We start from the raw sequence: 19,533 nt of genomic DNA, 5'->3' as shown, positions 1-19,533 counted from the left end.
ATCCAACATTAATCCTAAATAGTTGAAACTCTCTACATGTTCCAGTTTTTGGTTCTCTAAAAACAGATTTTTCCTAAAGGGTTTCTTGGGGTTTTTAGGCATATATTTAGTTTTGGTTGGATTTATTTCTAACCCCTTCCCTACACAATACTTTTGGAAGGAGTCAACCAAATTTTGTAAACCCCTCGGAGTCTGAGAAATGAGAATGGTATCATCAGCAAAAAGTAATGCCGTGATCGTCTCACCGCCTAACTTCGGGGAGTCATGTACACAGTTCTTTATATAGCTCGGGATATCATTAACATATAGTGAGAAGAGTGTGGGTGCTAACACGCAACCTTGGCGCACACCACGGTCCACAGGTATGGCCCTTGAAATTTCTCCTCCCTTACCCCATCTAATTTTAGCATATTTCCCTGTGTGTAACTTGATAAGTTCTTTAAGTAGCTCGCCTAGGACCGCCATGTTCCTTAATGTAATCCACAACGAGCTGCGCAGAACAAGGTCGAAGGCGGCCCTCAAATCCACAAACGCCACATAAAGGCTACCCTTCCTTATGTTAATTTACTTCCAACAGATGCACATAAACCTAAACACCTGATCGACCGTACTAATTTTTGATCTAAATCCTGCTTGGTATTTGGTTAGTATCTTAGTCTCCTCAATCCAATCTAAAAGCCTATTTAAAATGTGTCTGGCAAAAACCTTTTGTAAAATGTCCATTAAACTTATTGGGCGGTAATTACTCGGATCATAGCGATCACCTTTTTTAAAAATTGTTATGATTTCTGCCCCTTTCCATGATTCGGGGACCGGTGTACCTGCCACAATCGAATTACTCAGGAAGTTTATATATGGCCCCCACACTTCCACGTCATGTTTTAGTAAATCGCCGGGAATTTTGTCAGGGCCTGGAGCTTTACCCATTTTAACAGCTTGCAGTGCCTGGATGGATTCTTCTAGGCTGAAATGTAGGGGAACGATTCTCAATTCTAAATTAGTCTCATTGTCCTCAGGGATCAAACCCGCCTTGTTATTGGCGTAAAGCTTAGAAAAGTGATCGCACCATGTGTTTTCATCTAGGAAGATATCCTTTGGCGATCTACCCTTCTTATTTCCCTTAGAGATTAAGTTCCAGAACGTGCACTGATCACGTAACTTGGCCGCACTCAGGAGGTCCTCCCATATAGTTTCATCCCAAGCTTTTTTTGCTTGGGCCATAGTATTATTATAAGCCTGTCTACCATTTTTTATGTCCAGTTGGTTCTTGGATTTTACTGCCTGAATCAGACTGGACTTTGCTATTCGACATTCTTTGTTGTACCATGGGTTCGCTAACTCGAGGTAGTTCCCTTTCCGATTTCCATCTTTTTTATATGTTTTACTCAAAAGGGGTGTTAGTGCATCTACCAACTTGGAATGTAGATCAAGGACGCCCTGTGTACCCAATAGGGGCAACTGGGATGCTCCAACAGTCTCAGTAAATGTATTATAGATATTTATCAACGCCTTTTCTGTTCCCAAGATATATGGCCATCTTAGAGCACGCCTATTATTTGTTATCTGTATCTCCCCAACCGAATTATTTATTAAGGCCTCTCCATCTGATCTAGTAATGAAAGGTTGGGGGTCTAGCCATAATTGAAGAGGGAAGTGGTCACTCTCCGTCCTGGGGTCTATCTTGAAATCAATTATTAGATCCCATAGGTTTCGGGAGACCATTACAAAATCTATGTGTGACCTGCAATTTCCCTTAGAAAAAGTTGGAGCTGGTGGTCTATCAGATCGAAAGCGGCATTGCATGCTCTTAAGTCATGCGACACAGTCAACTGTAAAATCTGTGTGGCGGCTATAGTACTTTTAACTGATCCTATGGAATCTAAGGGCAAGATATCATTGGCAGCGTCTTGCTCATCAAATAATGTTTCCATGCCCAAGACTGGTTCATATTTACAGTTAAAATCCCCGCCGACTACCACCTGTACATTTTGTCCTAATGCATCTAGAATGGAATCCAAGAGTTCTACCACCTTTGATTCCTTGTTTGATGGATACGGTCTATTGTATATATTTATTAAATATATAATTTCTTTTCCTCTTGCCACTATTTTGAGGCCTAATAGATCAGGAGAAGGAATAGATAACTGGATGACATCTATTTCCAGAGTGACTTTAACCCAGATAACCAGCCCCCCTGATGCTCTTCCTCTAATTGACGGAGTTGCATCAGAGCTAAATGTTTTGTACCCTAGCCTATGGGGGGTTTCTACCGACCAAGTTTCCTGTAAAAGTATGATATCGTAGTTCTCAATATAAGAACACCATACCGCATCCTTTAAGTTCCTGGATAATCCAGCTATATTCCAGGATATCAGTCTAATGCTTGAGTTTTCCTCTACGCATGATGGAGATGTACCTATTAATATATCGTCACTATCTATGTCATCCTCAAGTGTAAATAAAGAATTTACCTCTTCCACTTGATTGACATCTTTATTATTTTCCTTTACCTCCAGACTCTCTAAGTGACACTGAACAACCACGTCCAATCTGGCTACCTCGCGCAACCAAGCATAAGCAAATTCGTCGCTAATTGGCAACTCATTTGGCAACACGTCTATACGACTTCAGTGCTCTGGTTAGGCCCCCACACCTGGGTATCTGCTGATATCTCTGTAATGTTTTTCCCAACCTGAGGAAGTCAATCATTTTGGTCCAGTGAACTCAATGCCGAATATCTATTTTCAATTGGGATATGAAAAGTTGTGCTTCTGCTGGTACTCATGGGCCTACTTTTGTTGGTAAATTGGGATGTCCTATCTAAATGGCTATAAAAATAACCCAAGGGGTGCACACCCACATCGTTCTCCCCCAAGACCAGTGATGCTGCTCTAAGTAGGACGGTTGCAACATGTTGGGGGTGTCTAAAATGTATAATCACACAGTCCCCCTTACATGTTTTCTTTGCATTGCCAATCCAAGAGACCCGTCTGGTAGACAGTATTTGATCAGAAAATTTGTAGGGAATCCACAGTTTTTATTTGGCCAAGCGACTGATTTCCGTTTGAGTGAGTCATGTGGTTCCTCTCGGAAATTAGGTGCTACGGGGTCTAAGGGTGAAACATTTGAAAGGACAATGACATAAGGTTCACAGTCTGGCGGAAGATTAGTATGATATGGTTTTCTCGCAAGGGCAGTAGACCTCGCGCTACTAGGTGGGGCTGCTTTGGTCTGGAATGTACTGCCAACTTTTCGCGATATCTCCCTGAATTTAGGGGAACTTACCCCCTCTATTACGGCCGACTGTGCAGGGTGACCAGGTTGTACCAGTATCTCTGGCGATTTTATAATCTGTTCCTTATTAATCTTGGCTAAAAGACCACCCAACCTGGATACCTCAACAGATAACAAATTAATTTTATCTACAAGTGGTTTGATCATAAGTTCTAAATTTGCCTCAAACAGCTTGGCAATATGACCCAAGAGAATAGAGTTCACATCATCGTTAATAGTCAGGGTCTCATTGTGAACCGCAGTACTTCTCTGACCTTGTTCCAACATTGGCTTATGGTGTGCAGTCCCCCATATGTTCTGAATTTTCCTACATTTTCTAACAGCTCTCTTAACAGGAGAGTGAAGTAATACAGATTTACTAGGGTTCTCCAATAAAGCTTGGCTTGGTGCATCATGATCTGAAGGTAAAGTTACTGAATTCTCCAAATAGGAGGATTCAATACTAGGAGGTTCCGCCATAATAGGACCACTACCAACATCTGTGGGTGAAGGCAAGATTTCTAAGAGAGGCTCCTTTCCTAGTGATTTTCTTCTTTCATTATTAATCTTGCTCACCATTTAAACCAGGTAGTTATCCATGGTTGCTTTATTTTTTGCCATATTATGCTAGAAGTAACGTATTTATCGACCACAGGAAAATGGTAGGGGTAACTGGTGATGCTAGCTAGCAATAGTGGCCCAACACACGGCTAGTAAAGCACAAGAGAATATTTAGAATTTACCAGCCTCACATATACTCCTAAAAGCAATAAAATAAACAAACATTATCACAATTTAAACTAGGGTATGCAACATGGATATTTAGTTGACGCAACCAATATATAAAACCAATATTTATCTACCAAAGTCGTTATACAAGGGCTTGCTGTTTGATTGTCTCCGCAAGGCTTAGGGGGGTGGCCCGACCCGACCTCTTCCGACCCCCTAACGGCCACACAACGGCCCGCCCTTTGCCCGGGCTTAGCCCGGCGCCGCCCACGCGTGTCCCGCGACGCGGAGGGAGCCTCTCCTTTTTCTGCGCCTCCGGGCGCGAAGGTAGGCGGAAGTCAGGTGATGGCGCTGAGCACGCTGGGAGCTGTAGTCTCCCCCAACTGCGGCCGGTGATTTCCGTCGGCGGCAGAGGAGACCAACAGCGTAGGCGTCGCAGGTGCAACTCACGGAGCCCAGGTAGGTAGGTGCAGCTCTCTGTCCCTGCTCGCAAATGCCCCCGCTCCACCGAGGGAGCCTCTCCTTTTTCTGCGCCTCCGGGCGCGAAGGTAGGTGGAAGTCAGGTGATGGCGCTGAGCACGCTGGGAGCTGTAGTCTCCCCCAACTGCGGCCGGTGATTTCCGTCGGCGGCAGAGGAGACCAACAGCGTAGGCGTCCCAAGTGCAACTCACGGTGCCCAGGTAGGTAGGTGCAGCTCTCTGTCCCTGCTCGCAAATGCCCCCGCTCCACCGAGGGAGCCTCTCCTTTTTCTGCGCCTCCGGGCGCGAAGGTAGGCGGAAGTCAGGTGATGGCGCTGAGCACGCTGGGAGCTGTAGTCTCCCCCAACTGCGGCCGGTGATTTCCGTCGGCGGCAGAGGAGACCAACAGCGTAGGCGTCCCAGGTGCAACTCACGGAGCCCAGGTAGGTAGGTGCAGCTCTCTGTCCCTGCTCGCAAATGCCCCCAACTTTAAATACCAGAATGCCATCCATCATCTACACTGCAAAAGGTGGGGCATGCCTGCTGCCGTGCTGTGCATCCGGACCTCAATGCCGCTGTTGTCATGGACTTCCCTTATGGTCTGGAGACTACAGAAGCCAAGAAAAAGGCAACCAGAATTTCTCTGCATGTTCTGCCTCAAGCGCAGCCGGACCAAAGAAGTCACGTCCCTGTCTCCCACTGCTGAATAAATCTGCCATGTGACCCCGAACGGCGTAGAACAGCAGCAGAAATGTAAAACAGCGCTCCACACAAAGTCAACACACATCTGTGTTTGAAAGGCTAAGAGACCGTGTCTTGCCTTAGAAAGCGTACTGAAATCTGGCACAAGTACAGCCAAAAACTCTTTAGTAAGATAACAGTTTGAACTGACGTTCAGGTCTCCCATTGTGGGTAATCACCTGCATAACTAAATAAGAGTATTCACACCTGAATCACTTCTTTCCTGAGAGTCCCCACAGTAACACACACATTTCAATGGATTGGTACTGAAGCCATAGTACTGGGTCCCGGTTGTCGGGCGGCACATTGCTCGCCTTGTGTAGTCTGAATGCAGGAGCTCTACCATTGGTTGCAACCCAGAGCACTGGAAAGACCCTGTACTGGAACCAGATTCCTGTGTGTAGTATATTTCTTCATATAGTTAAAGTATTTCTCTTTTTACAAAAGCATTGGTCTGGCAGCAAATTATTGTGTCTCTTGGTTGACTGCTGAGTTTGGAGATGCTGCCACCCCCGGTGAGCAGCCAAAATATCGAAACTAAAATATCTACCTACACAAATATCGAGTTTTAAATATCGAAGGGACAGAATATCGATGTCAATAATATCTATGGACAGAATATCGATCCTAAGGTAAGTATTTTAATATCGATGTCAGTAATATCGTAGTTAGTAATATCGAAATCAAATATATCGTTTTTACTAATATTGATGTTACTAATATCGATATTTATATTATTGTTATGTATTTTATTATGTATTTAATATGTATGTGTTATATGTTTTTAGTTAAGTGTTCTACTGGTTTTAACATATATGTATACAATTTTTATATGTTAACAATGGTTTTTTAAGTCAATTTTCTGTTTTTGTACCGTAGCGGGTTGTGGGTTTATAGGGGAATAGGGTGGGAAGTAATTTAATTATATGGAATTAATTATAAATTTTTAGGAATTATAAATTAATTTTAATTATTTTTTGCGTTTAAGTTCTGTAGTTCTGTAGCGGGTTGTGGGTTTATAGGGGAATAGGGTGGGAAGTAATTTAATTATATGGAATTAATTATACATTTTTAGGAATTATAAATTGATTTTAATACATTTTTGCGTTTAAGTTCCGTAGCGGGTTGTGGGTTTATAGGGGAATAGGGTGGGAAGTAATTTAATTGTAATTAATTAATAATTTATTTTCTTTTATTGGTATGGATAATTATATTATTGTTAATTAAGTATTAATTGGTAATTAATTTTTATTAATTGGCAATTAGTTTTAATTAGTTGATTAATTGATAATTATGTTAAGTGTATTATTTTATTAGTGGAGTGTGTCGTGCGTTTATAGGGGAATAGTGTTGGAAGTAATTGAAATCTAATTAAGTAATTATTAAATTAGTTGTTGGGTATTGATAATTAATTAATTGGACAATAATTAATTAATTATTAAATATTTTAAATTATAATATTTTGGTTATGAAAAATAATTAATTGTTGATTAATCATTAATTGTGAATTAAATATAATTAAATATTATGCATTGATATTTCTAATTAATATATTAATAAGTAATTATTAATTGGTAAGTAATGTGTGGCGTATGAAAAATATTTAATAGTTCAATATTTTTTAATTGGTAATTAATGTTTCATAATTATTATTTTGCGGTATATATTTTTTTAAATGGTTAATTATATTTAATTGGTATTTACTTTTTAATAATTCATCTGTTTTTGGTTATGAAAAATATTTTATCGTTTAATATTTATTATTTGGTAATTAATATTTATTAATTATTATTTATTGGTATTTATTATTAATGTATTGTTAATTAATTATTCTTTGGTAGTTATGTTTGTAATAATTATTTATTGGTATTTGTAAATAATTTTAAGTTATTTAATAATTAAATCACTAATTATTTTAAATAATTATTTTATTTATAACTATGTTATTTTTAACTTCTACGCTATCCAACACTTTCCCTACTGTTGCACCCTCTGGAGTTGGAATAGTAAATGTTATCCCTACGCTATCCAACACTTTCCGTACTGTTGCATTCTCTGGAGTTGGAATAGTAATTTTTACCCCTACGCTATCCAACACTTTCCCTACTGTTGCACTCTCTGGAGTGGGAATAGTAATTTTTACCCCTACGCTATCCAACACTTTCCCTTCTGTTGCACTCTTTGGAGTTGGAATAGTAATTTTTACCCCTTCGCTATCCAACACTTTCCCTACTGTTGCACTCTGTGGCGTTGGAATAGTAATTTTTACCCCTACACTATCCAACACTTTCCCTACTGTTGCACTCTCTGGAGTTGGAATAGTAATTTGTACCCCTACGCTATCCAACACTTTCCCTACTGTTGCACTCTCTGGAGTTGGAATAGTAATTTGTACCCCTACGCTATCCAACACTTTCCCTACTGTTGCACTCTCTGGAGTGGGAATAGTAATTTTTACCCCTACGCTATCCAACACTTTCCCTACTGTTGCACTCTCTGGAGTTGGAATAGTAATTTTTACCCTTACGCTATCCAACACTTTCCCTACTGTTGCACTCTCTGGAGTGGGAATAGTAATTTTTACCCCTACGCTATCCAACACTTTCCCTACTGTTGCACTCTGTGGAGTTGGAATAGTAATTTTTACCCCTATGCTATCCAACACTTTCCCTACTGTTGCACTCTCTGGAGTGGGAATAGTAATTTTTACCCCTATGCTATCCAACACTTTCCCTACTGTTGCACTCTGTGGAGTTGGAATAGTAATTTTTACCCCTACGCTATCCAACACTTTCCCTACTGTTGCACTCTCTGGAGTGGGAATAGTAATTTTTACCCCTACGCTATCCAACACTTTCCCTACTGTTGCACTCTCTGGAGTGGGAATAGTAATTTTTACCGCTACGCTATCCAACACTTTCCCTACTGTTGCACTCTCTGGAGTTGGAATAGTAATTTTTACCCCTCTGCTATTCAACACTTTCCCTACTGTTGCACTCTCTGGAGTGGGAATAGTAATTTTGAGCTCTACGCTATCCAACAACTTTCCCTATTGTTACACTCCCTGGAGTGGAAATAGTAATTTTTAGCTCTACGCTATCCAACATTTTCTTTACTGTTTTTTTTGGAGCTGGAGTAGTAGTTTTATTCTCTCTGATATTTAATATTTTTTGTATTATTTTAGCTAATGTAATATGTAATTAATTTTAACAATATTCAAATTAAATGTAATTTTTTAAATGTGTTATATATAATTATTTAATTTTTATTCATGTTATTGTTTTATGTGTATGATGTATTTGTAATTTATAATAATTTTTAACACGTTATAAGTTATTAAAACAATTATTAACATTTATTATTAAGTAAGTATATATATTATATATTATATGTATATGTTTAATTAATGTTTTATTACATTATATATATTAATTATTAATTTTAAACATTATAACATATATTTAATTATGTTTATTTTATTTATAAGTATTATTTGGTTTATTTTACATTGCACTCTGTGGAGTTCGAATAGTAATTTTTACCCCTATGCTATCCAACACTTTCCCTACTGTTGCACTCTCTGGAGTGGGAATAGTAATTTTTACCCCTACGCTATCCAACACTTTCCCTACTGTTGCACTCTGTGGAGTTGGAATAGTAATTTTTACCCCTACGCTATCCAACACTTTCCCTACTGTTGCACTCTCTGGAGTGGGAATAGTAATTTTTACCCCTACGCTATCCAACACTTTCCCTACTGTTGCACTCTCTGGAGTTGGAATAGTAATTTTTACCCTTACGCTATCCAACACTTTCCCTACTGTTGCACTCTCTGGAGTGGGAATAGTAATTTTTACCCCTACGCTATCCAACACTTTCCCTACTGTTGCACTCTGTGGAGTTGGAATAGTAATTTTTACCCCTATGCTATCCAACACTTTCCCTACTGTTGCACTCTCTGGAGTGGGAATAGTAATTTTTACCCCTACGCTATCCAACACTTTCCCTACTGTTGCACTCTGTGGGGTTGGAATAGTAATTTTTACCCCTACGCTATCCAACACTTTCCCTACTGTTGCACTCTCTGGAGTGGGAATAGTAATTTTTACCCCTACGCTATCCAACACTTTCCCTACTGTTGCACTCTCTGGAGTGGGAATAGTAATTTTTACCCCTACGCTATCCAACACTTTCCCTACTGTTGCACTCTCTGGAGTTGGAATAGTAATTGTTACCCCTCTGCTATTCAACACTTTCCCTACTGTTGCACTCTCTGGAGTGGGAATAGTAATTTTGAGCACTACGCTATCCAACAACTTTCCCTATTGTTACACTCCCTGGAGTGGAAATAGTAATTTTTAGCTCTACGCTATCCAACATTTTCTTTACTGTTTTTTTTGGAGCTGGAGTAGTAGTTTTATTCTCTCTGATATTTAATATTTTTTGTATTATTTTAGCTAATGTAATATGTAATTAATTTTAACAATATTCAAATTAAATGTAATTTTTTAAATGTGTTATATATAATTATTTAATTTTTATTCATGTTATTGTTTTATGTGTATGATGTATTTGTAATTTATAATAATTTTTAACACGTTATAAGTTATTAAAACAATTATTAACATTTATTATTAAGTAAGTATATATATTATATATTATATGTATATGTTTAATTAATGTTTTATTATATATATTAATTATTAATTTTAAACATTATAACATATATTTAATTATGTTTATTTTATTTATAAGTATTATTTGGTTTATTTTACTTTTTTTTTTTTAACTAAAAAATACTTTATATTTTTAATAACGATATTTTTGAGATTCTATATTTTATTTTCGATATTTTTGTACTTACCATGTTGTAGATAGGATCTCGATATTCTTGTCATCGATATTTTTGTGTCGATATTTTTGTAGGTCGATTTTCTGTCCGTCGATATTCTGTCAGACATTCGCCACCCCCATTATCTCTGTGAGAAAGCTTTACATTTTCACCCTTGGTACAGCTAGAGTCAGGTGTGGAAGGCGTGTATTTGGCCCAGTTTGTGGACCCCTAGAGGGATGGACCACATGCAAACGAACCAACCACTGCAGTTGTGATGCAGTAGCCCCTGTCTGCTCTATGGCCCCCATATTAGAATGATACCCCATTTATGAAATTGCACAATGAGTGGCCCCTCGAAACAGATTCGATGATGGAGCCCTGCATACATTTACCACGCATGCCTTTATATTGCAGTCTCTACCCCGACTGCGACGTGATAATGCATTCCATTACCACGCAAGTCTTTACAATGACTTGCCTTAGGGGGCTCTGGACTTAGGAATAGTTTAATTCACTATTCTAAATGCAGTCAATGCAACAGTAGGGAAGGCATTGGACTTAAATTTCAACACCATTCCAACAACGCGCCCCTAATGCAAATCGCAGTAACGACCTGTGTGGTAAAGGAATGCGTGGTAGCTTCATAGTCAGGGTAGTGACTGTATTGTAAAGGCAGATCATTGTCGTAACTGCAAGGTAAAGGATGTGCCCCTCTAAAAAGCAACTTAGCTGGTGACACTGAGAGTCTTGGTGATGCCACATGTAATTATCGCAGCCATTCCCACTCCCTCTTCCCCCACTTTAACTAACCTCTGAAAAATCCATTATCCCCACCCATCTCCAGAAATCACTCTACTTGGTAACTCGGGCCTACCCATAAATACGTTTTTAAAGGAATACTGACAGTCTTTATAATCCCAACCCTAAACCTGAACATCTTAGTTGACAATACTAGGAATAACTATTGTAACCTCCATACTAATATAGGCTAACTAGAAGGAATCGAGTCATAATCATATTAAACACTCCACTGCACAGTCAGTTAATCTGGCCTTACTGACAGCTGTTATTGGATTCTCCTCCCAGCAGTGACCCCTCCCCGATTAACTGGAAATGGGACCTGTAAGAGAATCAGGTCACAGGTAATACAATTACTTTATATTAATGGAAATCAGTAACCCTATGACCATGCCTCCCCCTCATGGCCCCCTGGTCATCTGTACCTGGTGAAATTTCCCATCATTATGTTGAGGAATGCTGTTGGGTGCCTCTTTATACTCCGCTATTATCACTGTTCCATCGGAGGCTAGCAGCGTCACTAAAATTTCATACACGCATCCACAATCGGGGCGTCCACCGTACCTTAATGGAGAAAAACAAATACTGTTTGTAACAAACAATTTGTGTGAGGTATACTAAAAGAACATCACTGGTCTGAAAAAGTAGCACGTAGCAAAGCCAAGATGAGAAGCAAATTGAAAGGCAGCAAGTCTGTGGATGGTTGAGACGGCAGGTCTGTGGGTAGTTGGGTTTGGGGGAGCAACCTGACTTGGAGAAATCATCAAACATAATCTGGTCAGGGCAGGACATGAGGAAGACAGATGTGTGTGCAAAGAGGAATAATCATTTTATCAACATGCTTGGCCCTCCTCCCTACCAGTAGGCATTTAGGTATTCTTGAAGAGCAGGTCTGCATACAGTGGTGAGGAAGTGACCAATCATATAGCCCCATAGATGTTCTCTCCTTTTCAGAGTCTGATTGGGGGGCCTCTGGACATATAGGGGCCACCCAGGCCTCAACCATGGTGGTTGAGGTAACTTGTCACTGGTGTCCTGAGGTCTGTAACATGATGGCTATACAAACTCAGCCAAGTACTTGCAAACTCAGCTAAGTACAAACCTTTCCACACTTCAATCTCAGGGTGAGAAGGTCAGCAATCACAGGCTTCTCAGGGAAGTAGTGTGGAGCACAAGAGTTCAGAACTCATTAACTTATTGTCCAGGCAGGCACTTATATTTTATGTAAAAGAAACTTTTAAAATCACAGCAAAACGAAATACCACAGTTGTTGTAACCTAAATCATTGAGTTGCTTCAATCCCTTTCTGGTCCTTCAGCCCTGCTATGATTTGTTTCCCTTGACTACGGTCCCCAACGCACTAAGAGCAGAGGCACTGATTAGGCGCAGGTGCAGATTATATTAAATACTCTCATTTGTTAACTTCGTATCTCAGTTCAAATCTTTTACCCCTTGCTTTTACTCGGTAAAATAATCTCCTTCGCATGTTAGTGTCTTGTCCTAGATGTAGGCTACACCCTGCATTTACCTGCTGGCAGTCCTAGTAGTGTCATGGGGAAGAATGCATTCCCCTCCTTGTGGTGATGCCTCTGCTTCTGCGGGCCGTTGCGACAGTCCTGTACCACAATAGGGATGAAGGGATGCAGTAGGTGGGTCAGGCCTACTAGGAAGCACTCATCTTTAGAAGTGGTGGTCTTAGGAGCTGGTTACAGACAGGTACTCATACTCAGCAGTTGCAGCCTCGGACCTGAATCACCCATAGTGTGCCTTTGTCATTTCTGCTTCGATGGCAACATATCTTTGTTTCCTGATGTCAGTAGTGGCAGCATCTGTCTTAAGAGCCCAGGGCAGACTACCAGGCTACCCAGTTGTACTTGTTCTTACAAAGTCTTAGTGCAGCTGACACAGGTAAACAGAGAGCACAGACCCCTCATGTCTTCGTTTTTTGTGCCAGTTAGATTTCTCTAGGTGCTTTTTAAGTCAGGAACATGCTGGACACCTCCTCTTGGACAGTCTCGCCTCCTGCAGGGCCAGGTATACTCCTTCCGACTTTCAGGAGGTAGGCAGGCAGCCTTGAAGGAACTTCAGGCAGACCCCAAAACCATGAGGCTCAATCAGGGAGCTTCGAGTCCGCATGACATGGTCTACACTGAGGAAGGTAAACCTCTGCTGCATACCATTTCAATTTAGAATCAAAGGGGTAGAGCTCAATTTATGGGTAAGCACAATATCTCTGTAAACAACAGGTGCAAGGAAATTTTACCCAAAATAAAGGAAACTCCTCCCAGGAGCAAGAGGGAATACAGATGCAAAGATTACTGTGTCACGGCCTTCTCATGATTGGTGTCAACTCCCAGGTGGTGGAAGGAATAACTGGTAATGGGGCTCAGAGTCAATATGTTAGCAACAGCAATACCATTAGTTGTAGGGGATGTGCGAGGTCTATAAGCATCTTACTCTGCTCCTAATATGTGAACCACCTCTAGAGTACGTGTCCTTAATTAATGTGCGTTGCATCCATGACAGAGACTTTAACACAGCCACAATCAGAGGAAAAAAGACCCTACTTTCAGTCTCACATTGAAGCCAACAACTTTGTAAAAAGAACTTGTAATGTAGCTTATTAACAGTGGGCTGCAAGTCTGGATGTATTAAGAAGCTACACGCGGTGATCTTCAAGTCGTCTTTATTGAGATATTGTACACACACCACTAACATCAGCAGCCTCCCAATCTCCAACTGATTTTCCTTAGAACATCACACTGTGGAAACCGTGAGCATTCCTGGCATGAGCTGCTGAGCATACTTAAAGAAACAAACACCTACATGTGACTACAACACATCCCCCTTACCCAACAATGCAAGGAAGAAAGCAAGTTAAAACAAGATAAAAATATACAATGAGAAAATTGCTACACACACTATAAGGCAGCACTAAATAATCACTTAATGGTAAAAGAAGACTGGACACACAACACAAGAACAATTGATTTCACACAGGGACTCCAAAATGCCTGAAAATAGCACCAATTCATGACAATCCTTGAAGCGTTCAGGAGTACTCCTGGGTCTACTAGGAGTATTCCTCCTGAGAGAATCATGAGACAAACTTGTTCTATACTCATGCAACCTCAATCCTGATGGAACTGCATCCTCTATCTCATTTGACAACCTGTTGCCACTGTACTTCACTAACCGGGACATGATCCGCTTTTTTCCCCAGTGTGAACTGTCACCACATTCCTTCTAATGGAAGTAATGACAAAAGGACCTATAAATGCAGTCACTCCTTTTCTCTCACACAGTGAATTCTTCGCTAAAACCAACTCTTCTTCACACCATTTTTTATTCTTCACAGATTTCTTCATATCTGCGTTTATACTTCTGCTGATATGACTTGATTCTAGCATCCACCTCCTCTTTGTCCAAATTGAGAGTCACTTTCATTGGCAAACATTCAGGATTCAATTTGGACGTGGCTACTCTACCCCTCAAGAGCTCAAAAGGGGATCTTTGTGTTACACAATTGAGGGTAGTGTGATATGCCCACCACTTGTCTCTGAGGATTTCCTTAAGAGGAGTTCTTGTTCCTATGGCTCTCTACACACAAGCTTTTACCACTCTATTCATACATTCCGCGAGACCACTGGCCTGAGGCACATATAGAGCTGCCCTATGATGCGTGACCCCAAAATCTCTGTAAAACTCCTGCATTTCTCGTGAGGTGAACTGCACCCCATTGTCAGTGACTAAAAACTTGGGTACACCCTTACTTGCAAATTCATCTCTGTGAAATTCTAAAACCACCTTAGCGTTTACTGTGCTAATGCACCTTGTGGATACCCATTTTGAAGTGTAGTCTACTAGTAACAACACACATCTCTCATTTTGCTGCAATAACTCGAATGGGCCCATTATATCCAGACTTAACTCGGTCCCCTGCTCACCTGGGACAACCATAGGTGAAAGGAGGGCAGAATTATAGAATGCAGATTTATCATTCGAGGCACACTGATAACACTCCTTAACCACCTCCTCCACTGGTCGATTCAGGCCTTCTCACCAATACCTCTCACAAACACGAGCTCATACTCCTGGGAGGAACAACTCTCTTTCTTATTGACCAAAATGGCTTCAAATCGGAATCCATACCTTTGTAATCAGGCCAGCCCTTAAAAACATAATTCACGACCACGGGAAACAATGTAGCTTCCTCTTTTCCTTTCTCCCACTCCTCTTTTGTAGTGGTAGGCTCCTTGAACTCCACTCACACCAGCTAACACAGTAGCAACATCACATTGCCTTCCACTGGTAACCATGATAAACAGTCAGCTGCTTTATTTGCTACACCAGGAAGATACTACATCTGAAAATTAAATTCTTCCAAACCTTCACTCCAACGCTTGAGTCTTGGCCTAACCTCTCACTCTGGCTGTATGGAAATATGTGCACTAAGGGGAAATGATCTGTCCTTACTAAAAAGGGAATAACCCACAAATAAATACTAAGGCCTCCTTCTCAATACACAAATAGAATTATCCTGCTTTCTTTAGTGCTCTGGAAGCAAACACAACTACCTTCTCTTCACCCCCATCCAATTGTGTAAGAACAGTGCCTAACCCTTTAAGGTTGACAATGCACAAAAGAGAAGCAGTTGCACACCATGATTTTTCGTTTGTCATATTTCTCAATTTATTCCTGTTTGCGTGCAGACCGGGTAACGCGCCTCGCCTCCTTTCACGTGCGTAAATTCAAAAACAGTTTGCAGCAACACTGTGCTGCAACCCCAATCGCACAGCTTTAATGAGTCAACTTGCAACTTTTTCGTTTTCATCATGTTTATTCCATGTTTTTCCAATTAATCCAATTTAACTTTCTTAATCACAATGACGCTGTCAATTGGCCCATTTGCTTCACATGAGGCAGTTGTGCCAATCCAGGCCTCTAACCACATCACGTATGGACTCTACTACATATTTACAGCTTAAAATCTCATTCCCAATGCATTTCGGGCTATTTTTATGCCCTTCGTCAGGGGGAGCTGTTTGAATCTAAAAATAATATAGAAAGCCATGTTAATCTTCTGTATTTCAACGGTATCATGTTTTTACTTGAATATATTCAGCCATGGTACAATCAATACTGTAAACTTAACACTACCCAATTTCCACTAAATGGTTTCTAGAATAAAAAGACAAAATAATGTCAAATTAAAAACAAAATAAAATAAAAAATCCCTCAGTGTTTTCATGGTATGATAACTGCGCAAGAGTTTACCGCAAGCGGAGACCTCCCCCACTCCATCCTCGATGCTCAACCTGCCATTCTACCCGCATTGCTAAATAAATGCTCAACTTGCCTAGTGTTCTCAACGTTAACCTTGTGCTCAAATGAACTCTAACCCCTGCTACAAACTAAATTTAATTACAAAATAACAACGTGACCTCTCTCAATTCCGTTTCTGGTTAAAAAAGGGGGTTACCTGCTTGTAGTTCAAAAATCGTTCTAACTGCTCAGTGCTCTCCTTTTTTGATGTCTGCCATTGAACCAAGACTTCTACTGAATGCACAATTTAAACATTGCCTCGCTACTAATTCAACCAATAGCGTTGATTCAATCTAATTGGATTACTTACAACTGAACATTACGAGATCTAATTCGCCCTAGACTTCAACCCCATGTTCCTCCCTCATAACCTCCATGACTACATCCCCCCACAAGTCTTAACAACGGAAACAACCATATTATAAAATTAAAACATACAATAAAAACTGAAATAGTGAAAACTGAATCATGTTGCCAACCCTTCTGTCTTTTATAATGATGTGTCAGCACATTGTATAACCCACCCGATCTTAAAGTACGTTCATTTGTACCAATGCAATAAATGAAAACATTATGCATATTTATTTGGCTCAATTTTACGAGTGTTCATATAATGTCTCCATTAAACTCGATGCTTGTTGAAACACAAGAAAACAGTCCATAGATCCGTATTTTTATCTCCATTTCCAATCATTGAGACAGTGTTCTTCGTCAAGATATTACGTGATCAGTTTGTCTTGCTCCTGTTTGTCAATTGTTGGTGTTGGGTGCAACACTGCTGTTGAGGCAAGAAATCCATTGACAATGCACAAAAGAGAAGTAGTTGCACACCATGATTTTTCGTTTGTCATATTTCTCAATTTATTCCGGTTTGTGTGCAGACCGGGTAACGCGCCTCGCCTCTTTGCACATGCGTAAATTCAAAAACAGTTTGCAGCAACCCTGTGCTGCAACCCCAATCGCACAGCTTTACTGACAAGCACAAGCAGGTAACCCCTTTTTTAACCAGAAACAGAATTGAGAGAGGTCACGTTGTTATTTTGTAATTAAATTTTGTAGCAGGGATTAGAGTTCATTTTAGCACAAGGTTAACGTTGACAACACTAGGCAAGTTGAGCGTTTATTTAGCAATGCGGGTAGAATGGCAGGTTGAGCATCGAGGATGGAGTGGGGGAGGTCTCCGCTTGCGGTAAACTCTTACGAAGTTATCATATCATGAAAACACTGAGAGATTTTTTATTTTATTTTGTTTTTAATTTGACATTATTTTGTCTTTTTATTCTAGAAACCATTTAGTGGGAATTGGGTAGTGTTAAGTTTACAGTATTGATTGTACCATGGCTGAATATATTCAAGTAAAAACACGATACCGTTGAAATACAGAAGATTAACATGGCTTTCTATGTTATTTTTAGATTCAAACAGCTTCCCCTGACGAAGGGCATACAAATAGCCCGAAATCCATTGGGAATGAGATTTTAAGCTGTAAATATGTAGTAGAGTCCATACGTGATGTGGTTAGAGGCCTGGATTGGCACAACTGCCTCATGTGAAGCAAATGGGCCAATGGACAGCGTCATTGTGATTAAGAAAGTTAAATTGGAATAATTGGAAAAACATGGAATAAACATGATGAAAACGAAAAAGTTGCAAGTTGACTCATTAAAGCTGTGCGATTGGGGTTGCAGCACAGTGTTGCTGCAAACTGTTTTTGAATTTAACCCTTTAAGGTTGGCATCAGTGGTAAGGATAGTTCTTCTCTTGGTGTGAAAATGATCAAGAGTAGGCATTCTACTTATCTCATGCTTCAGCGCCTTGAAAGCTGCATCACAATCACCACACCAGACATACTGAGTTCCCTTTTTCAATAACATCCTGATGGTTTCTACTATACTAGCAAAGCCCCTAACAAATTTTGAATAGAACTCAGCAAGTCTAAGAAAGGACCTCACTTTTTCTTTCTCACAAGGAGTAGAAGCATTCACAATGCTATCTGCTAACTCTAATTTAGGCTCAATTCCCTCTCCCGATATAACATGGCCCAAGTATGTGACCAATGTCACTCCAGTTTTGCATTTTTGTTTCTTTACTATGAGACCTTAGCCCAACAGTCTACCCAGCACTCTTCTCAGCATCTCCTCATGCTCAAGCACATATTTACCACACACTAGGATATCATCCTGAAAATAGGCAAAACATTTTAGCTCCCTCCAGCATGGTTATAGACTCTGCGTTGTTAGGGAGCGGTTAGCAATCTACCCAAATATATTTATTTAGACTTCTCAAATCCACGCACATCCTGATGGATTTTCCACCATCCTTAGGAGCCAAGACCGCTGGAGCCACCCACTCTGAGGATTCAATTTCTTCTATCATTTTCAGAGCCAATAGTCTATCCAGTTCCTCTTTCAAGGATTCCAGCATCATATTAGGTACTCTTCTCACTTTGTGCATACAAGGTTTAGCATCCTTCTTTTGCACTATCTGATGCTCAAAGTCCACGAGCAGGCCCAGCTCATTGATAAATACCTGCAGAAATTCTTTGAAGAGATTTTCTCCACTCCCACAATCATCCAATAACATAACTTGATCACGTGCATTGTGTGCATTGGTATTTAATGTAAACCCCAAATCGATGTCTCCAACCTAGAAGTTTGTCCCCCTTCTTGGCCACATATAGCTTTCCAATGGTCTCTCTGCCCTTGTATTCAATCCTCATTACCACACAACCCTAGACGTCAATATGTACACCACCATAACAAACTGGGTTAATATTCGGAGAACAGAGCTGCACATTAGGAAATGTTGCAGCCCACAACTCATTTCCAATCATTGTAAATGGGGAACCTGAGTCTGCTAGAAATGCAAATTGTTTGCCTCCAGTATCAACCTCACATTCAGGCACGCTTATAGAACCAGCATCAATTTCACCATCACTTTCACATTCAACACCACTGTCCTCAGACCATCCCTTACACTTTCCACATTCTCCACAGCTCGTACCCCCATTGGACCTGCAAGCCCTGGCCTTTAAGACCACATTTGCGATATGTGGAATTTTTTGCATAACAGTTGGGACTGTTGGAAACCTGACTAAAACTTCCACAACAATAACATTTAAATTTAGTAACCTCATTTGGAATTTTAACCTTCTCCCAGTGAGTCACTTTACAATGTTTCCATCTGCATCCTGTTGCACCTTCTTCTCCACCACTTCATGTATGCTACTAGGCGTAGGGACGTTATCAGGCACCATCATGTGACTTTATCTCTTTCACCCGGTCAGATGTATTTTCCATTCCCTCAACAATGGAAGGATTCCTCAATAGTAGTTTCTCTTGTTCTCTGCTGCCGTTTGTGCACCTTACTAACTGA

General features: G+C 40.3%; 1 protein-coding gene across 3 annotated transcripts in view; it reads right to left on the bottom strand.

Moving 5' to 3' along the window:
• Positions 1–19,533, bottom strand: part of LOC146797807 (F-box only protein 2-like) — a 141,849-nt gene that overhangs the window by 25,278 nt on the left and 97,038 nt on the right. For 2 of the 3 annotated variants that reach the window (XM_085627657.1, XM_085627659.1), the window contains exon 5: positions 11,259–11,397. In XM_085627657.1, the coding sequence (XP_085483783.1) occupies positions 11,259–11,397 (139 nt within the window). Of the gene's footprint in view, positions 1–11,096; positions 11,156–11,258; positions 11,398–19,533 lie in introns of all 3 variants that reach the window. The other variant, XM_085627660.1, reaches the window with a different exon arrangement.

The sequence above is a fragment of the Triturus cristatus genome, chromosome 9, assembly GCF_964204655.1.
Source record: "Triturus cristatus chromosome 9, aTriCri1.1, whole genome shotgun sequence".
Taxonomy (NCBI): Eukaryota; Metazoa; Chordata; class Amphibia; order Caudata; family Salamandridae; genus Triturus; species Triturus cristatus.
Note: the sequence above shows the minus strand (reverse complement) of the source record. Positions and strands in the feature narration are given on the sequence as shown.